The sequence below is a fragment of the Diadema setosum genome, chromosome 7 (genome assembly GCF_964275005.1).
Source record: "Diadema setosum chromosome 7, eeDiaSeto1, whole genome shotgun sequence".
Taxonomy (NCBI): domain Eukaryota; kingdom Metazoa; phylum Echinodermata; class Echinoidea; order Diadematoida; family Diadematidae; genus Diadema; species Diadema setosum.
The window spans coordinates 21,496,111-21,502,229 of NC_092691.1; the positions used below are offsets into that span (position 1 = coordinate 21,496,111).

Sequence of the window (6,119 nt, forward strand, 5' to 3'; positions counted from 1 at the left end):
TCGCAAATTGACATTACGAAAAACAATATTGCAATCATGCAATATTATGATCATTCATAATAAGCCAGTTCGGGGTTCCAGTTTGCCAAACTGGAACCCCGGAGCATGAGCAGAAAAAAGGTCATTTGTACCGAGAGACAGGTTGGTTTTTAATTTCACTGAGATAAGCACTTGTGATGCAATGATTACTCATGTAATCCTTATGGTGCCTGCCAGTACATCCCCCTGACTGCAAGCGCCTGGTATTTGGCAATGTTAACAGAAAAAGTTTGTTAATGTATTCAAAAACAGCACGATGAAATGGATGCTTCCCAAAGTGTTGATTGACGAACCATTCTGGTCACTTCATCTACACAGGTTTATTCTTTGTTAGAATACGAGTTCCATAAATTGCTATGTTGGGCAAGCTGCTGCATTATGTCGCTTTGAATTGAGTGAAGTGCCTAACCAACTGAGAAAAATGAAAGGTCATTAATTTGTACCCATGTGCACATGAGCTATATCCGATCTCGCTTATTAAGATGTATTTATATAACCGTATAATTATGTACTTAAAACATTGATAGAAAATGAAATAGATAACATGGCAAAAGAGAGATAGATTTATTATATATATATATATATATATATATATAGGCAGTCGGAAGGGAAAATGTACGATAAATTTCTCTGCACTTTTTTCTATTTCACCAAAGGAAGACATGCCTACAATCAAAGCTAATGGCTTCTGTCATTATGTTGGTAGTTTATTGTTGCATGGATAGGGGGTTTCGTTTAGAATGAACAATAATGAGTTTCACAGTGTTTTATAGAGCTGCATGTGAAATACGATAACAATTACTGGCAGCATTTAACCTTGTCTCATCAAGAGCATAAAACAAATCTAATATTGCTCGTAGTCTTTTCCCTGACTTCCTATGTAAAGATTTCAGCCGATTTTATTTCCGTCACTTTCATCGTAAATGCCGTGTCACACCTTTCCGGGCAAGCTACGCGGGCTTGTTGCGAGGAGAGATTTTCCAGCACGCAGGAGAATTTTCTGCCGGCGGACAAGAATGTTTGCGAGTTTTGCACTTGTTTCTTACCTGCTAGACGAGTGCTACTGAACCTTCTACTTGCGTGTATTCCATGTGACCTGCGTTAGAGCTTTGATCCGTTTTCTGTTACGAGGACTTACGGGTACTGAGAAGTACCTGCGTTGGAGTTGCCTGCGAGGTGCTGCCGGTAAGGGTCTCCTAATGGTGTTTTGCGTGTACTCCTGCGAGCGAACCCCCACGACACACTTGGAACAAGTTTTGAGCATGCTCAAGGCCTTGTCATACCGTATCTGGGGAAGTTTTGCGGCTTGACTTGAGGGGAAAGAAATTTGCTACCCGGAGCTCTCCGCAGTTGGCCCGCACCTGACATTACCTAGCGCGTATCTTGCCTGTAGTTGCTCGGAGGTGCGCACGCAAGTCCGATTTAACCGCAGCCAAGTTTTGAGCATGACCAAAACTTTTTTCCGGGTGAGTCGCGGGGATGTCCGGAGAGGTCCACGCAGAACGCCAGTAGGAGGCCCTTAGCAGCAGCACCTCGCAGGCAACTCCCACGCAGGTACTTCCCAGTCCCCGTATGCAGCCAAGATAATGACATTCTGTGGGACTTCTGCCATTCTTTCAGACGAATTCCTTCACCGAGTTGTCAGCACCCACGCGCCTGGCACACAGGTCACACAGTATACCAGCAAGTAGAATTTAAGTAGAACGCGCCCAACAAGTAAGACACATGCACTGACTCGCCCAAATCCTTGTCCGCCCTCAGAAATTGTCTGGTATGCTGGAAAATCCCTACACGCAACAAGCCCGCGTAGCTTGCCCGGAAAGGTGTGACAGGGCCTAAACATGGTTGCGGGTAAAAAGATTTGCGTGCGCACCTCCGGGCGACTGCGGGTGAGATACGTTTTAGGTACTGTCATGTGCAGGTCATCTGCGGGGACCTCCAGGTATTAAAAATTGTTCTTCGAAAGTGGCACGCAAGGCTTGCCCGGAAAGGTGTGACACGGATTTATTTATTTATTTATTTCTGATAGAGACGTCTAAAATGTAATTATTATACAAGATAGATTTCTTTCGTTAAAAAGCCAACCAATAGCTGAATATTGTAAGTCAGAAAGGAAGAAAATTGGCGAATTTCAAGACTGTCGCTGAAAAATGGGACTGCTTGGTTGGTTAATCATTTTAGTTGCTATTGACGTTCTCTGTCCATTTTTATCCAATATTGCAGGCAAGACAGTGACCGCACAGTGGCGCAGAGGGCGCACCACAGGACGAACGAACATGCCGGCGATTCGGACACAGGTCTCGGTCTCGAGGCGCCTTGTGATGGCGGCCCTTTTATTGACCACATTTCTCACTCTCTCCACCGTGCTGCTGTTTAGCCTTAAGAGGGAAATTCCAGATCAAGCTCCCGTCAGTCGCGTTTCTCGTTCCTTGCCGAACATAACCAATGTTAAGTGCCAAATTCCAGACTCTTTCGTCAATGCTACCACTAGCGCGCTTGTGGAAGAGTTAACTGGGAATTACACAGTCATGCTGAGGATCAACATTACTACTGATTCAAATGCAGACATGATGGAGCGTAACATGTGGATGTGGTCGTTGGGAACGAGGGGTGAAACACTTCTCACGTTTCCCTACAATTACGAGCCATTATCGCTTAACACGCTGTCACCAGGCAACCGGCGAGTAACAGTTCATTTGGGAGAGAGTCCACTGGGAGTGGGGCAAAACGACACCATGGAAGCTTGTCTATTTGTAGCTCTATCAGACATCATACGGAATGTTCGGATGACCGTTGAGGCAGCCGGTGGGTCACTTCCTAACTCTGAAAATGACCTGCTTTGCAAGGAAAAGAGCACTGCACAGCCTTCATTCAGAGGGTCCCTCATTCCTGGTTACAGTCTTTTTGAAGTGCAGTCGAGTTTTTACTATGATTGCTTCACAAAGAAAGTTACATGTTCCATCGTACCCTTGTCGTTTGGGTTGACGTATGGAGTTATGGCAATTGTGTGGATCATCGTCCTCCTAATATTTATAAGATCGAGACAAAGGAATGGCTGGAACGAGATAGACGATGTAGACACAGAGCCGGTACAGCAAAATGAGAACGATCCGTACCTAAACATTTTGAGGATTGGCTTCATCCCACCTCTGATTCTCTTCTGGAGGTGGCGCCAACAAAAGTACCACCAAATAGTTCGTGCCCTCTATTGGGGAGTGGTCTTGGCTTTGCCGCTGGTGGTGTATGTCATTGCCTACGTGTGCCACGCCGTTTCGATCAAGGACGAATTCAACTATCGCAGGAGTCAACTCGGGCAGGACTACGCGACACGGGAAGTGGTCCTTGATTACGTGCTGGCTAATCTGATGTACCTCATAGGGATGGCGATCTTCTTGTTCTACGTCTTTAGATACGACATCGACTTCGACTTAGATCTGTACGACGAGCTGCGCGTGAACAAACAGAAATTGAAGTACTATATACCGGTAGCCCTTCTGTGCTTCTTTCGCTTCTCAGCCAGCGTAATACTGCTCGTGGAAATTGTAATCCTCACCCTCGCCGGCATCGCCATAAATCTCAATCACATCTACCCTGCCTGGATCAATATTGCTGTTGCCGTCGTTGCAAGCGTGGTGTCCGTCGTGTCGTTTTTCGATCACTACCAGCAGCTCTTCAACCGGGTGTACTCGGTCGGGAAGGGAATCGACGGCGGGGGTCCAGAGCACAGAATCTTCAGAGCTCATGGTCCTCCACAGACAAAGTTTTTCATCCGGTCCTCCCTCCTGAGAGATATCATGAGGAAACGCCTCCCGCTCATTCTTCACTTGTTCAGGACCCTCAGGCATCTTGTCATTATTCTTGTCATCCTTGCCGTGATAGCTGTTTTCGTTATTATCATCGACAAGGAGACGAACATCCCCAAAGTTGCCGAGTACGTCATCACACTTGGGTCATTGCTACTGGCTGGGGCGGGGAAGTTCAAGAGCAACCCTTGTTCTTCGACAGGGAAGGATAAGAATCGCTACCAGGACAGGCTCTTCTCACTCGAGGAAGATCTCCGTCAATACGCCCAAACAGGTATACTGATCCTATAGTAAATCGTGAATTAATACTAACATTGTTTTATAATGAATAACCTCTACAATAAATCGGCGTTAACCAAAAACAAGACACACATTATTTTGAAAGTGGAATACATCGTGTCGTTATGAGGGAAGCCCTCTCATGCAAAGAGAACGGTTTTATCCCAACATTAGGTAGAATCCATTATTTGCTCAAAATTACACAAGCTGTTGATGTCACACATTTTGATAATGTCAACATGACAACATCGCCATGCCATCTCGGACAGGTTGTAAACACTCAATAAAATATTTGTCATAACGGTAGAAGCAATTTTCTTTGACAATCTATCATTCATGGACTTTAAAATAATAATGATAATAACAACTCGATATATAGGATCTGTTATTGTGAGACGACTTATCTGCGGGCGACTTATTAAGGCTGATTTCTAATACATGATTGTATAACATTTTATTTTCACTCATAAATGTTTGAGAAATAATTTCATTCGTCATTTACAACACTATATAGCAGGCAATTTGTTAGAGTGTTACATTTTAGTTCATGCCATTTGTTAAAACGGCCTTTTCAAGAAGAACTTTAAGAGGACTTGACCTTGTTTAATGAGACCTACTTTTGTGCCAGTATGCAGTTGATCATTACCATTTATCAAAATATACTTTGTGGTAATTGCGACACAGTTACTATACACAAAACTCTGTATCAGTCTCGTTTCAGATTCTATCAAGTATGTAACTTGATAATAGATCAAATGTCAACGGACACAAAAGTCTGTTTTCGTCTCCTTTCAGATTCTATTAACTTTGTAACTTGATATTATGATATATCAAATGCCAAAGTAGATTAAAGAAGTGGTAATCTAAACCAAAAATCCCATGCAGGGTCAACATGACAGTTTCATTCAAATGATTCCATGCGTCTTTTATTGTATCTTCAAACTGAAGAAACCACAACAGTAACACTGAACAAGAAGCTAAGGCTTGATCGGCTGTTGCGTCTAGCGATTTGCTCATGATATAATTACTTCTGAAACTTGTCGCGATTTGCGATTACCTTTCGATTCCCCCCTCGTTCCAAACAGGAGAATTCCCCCCTCCAAATCCCATCTGGCCATCTTGGTGCCCCACCTGCCAGGCATCATGGTGTCCCTCGTGGTTCCCCACCTGCTGTACGAGGGCAGGAGGAGGAAGAGAAGAAGTTAGAGAGGAAGAAGGAGTTGGAAAAGGAGAAGGGGGAGGACGAGTTGGAGAAGGGGAAGGAGAAGGAGGAGGAGGAGGAGGAGAAGAAGAGGGAGAAGGAGGAGGAGGAGGAGGAGAAGGAGAAGGAAGACAAGACCACCAAGTCATCGATGTGCCGCCCGACAGATCTGGAGATGACAGTAGTCTTCCCGCCGCTGCAGCATCCGACATGCAACCCACCGCATCTCCATCGGGTGCCGCTCCGGCCACTGCCTCGGTCTAGTGAGCATCACCCATCTCCTCCTGTCGCCGTTTTTCTCGCTCCCATCACCCAAACGGAATTTCGCCATGAATCTGTGCTATGTAAACTATCCTGTGGCAATTTGTCATTTTTAATTCCTCTTATACATTGTATAATCAAATGATCATCGATTACCTTTAAGATCACTGCATTAAAAGGCATCATAGTGCAGTTTATATTCTACATAGTAATCTTACTATAGCATAACCTTAAATCGTTATGGGCATTGTATAGTGATCAATCACGGAATTAGCATGCATATATGCGAATGTCTTCGTTAATACATACAACGCCATTAGGGACGATAATGATGTAGAATAATTACTAACCATCTTGTCTGTTAAACAACAAACCTGTTTTCGTGACATTAGCAATAGATAGGAAGAGACATTATATGAATTTGCATGCGGAAATAGGTTGCAAAATGCGGCTGGGGAGGACGAAGGTTGATGAAGATACGAGATAATGAAGAATTATTTACAACACTGTCCTACCAGCCCAAAGGGATCGAGACA

The 6,119-nt window shown here is 44.2% G+C and overlaps 1 protein-coding gene across 1 annotated transcript; it reads left to right on the forward strand.

Moving 5' to 3' along the window:
* Positions 1-2,266: 2,266 nt before the first annotated feature.
* LOC140231012 (uncharacterized) lies at positions 2,267-5,586 on the forward strand. Its single transcript, XM_072311166.1, has 2 exons — positions 2,267-4,116; positions 5,207-5,586. Exons 1-2 carry the CDS (start codon positions 2,316-2,318, stop codon positions 5,584-5,586), a joined length of 2,181 nt encoding a protein of 726 aa, XP_072167267.1. The 5' UTR covers positions 2,267-2,315.
* Positions 5,587-6,119: the final 533 nt, after the last annotated feature.

Excerpts from the sequence above, each read along its gene's own strand:
- LOC140231012 (XM_072311166.1), top strand. The coding sequence starts at position 2,316 with ATGCCGGCGATTCGGACACAGGTCTCGGTCTCGAGGCGCCTTGTGATG. Across the intron at positions 4,117-5,206 it reads CCGTCAATACGCCCAAACAG|GAGAATTCCCCCCTCCAAAT; the intron begins GTATACTGATCC and ends CGTTCCAAACAG.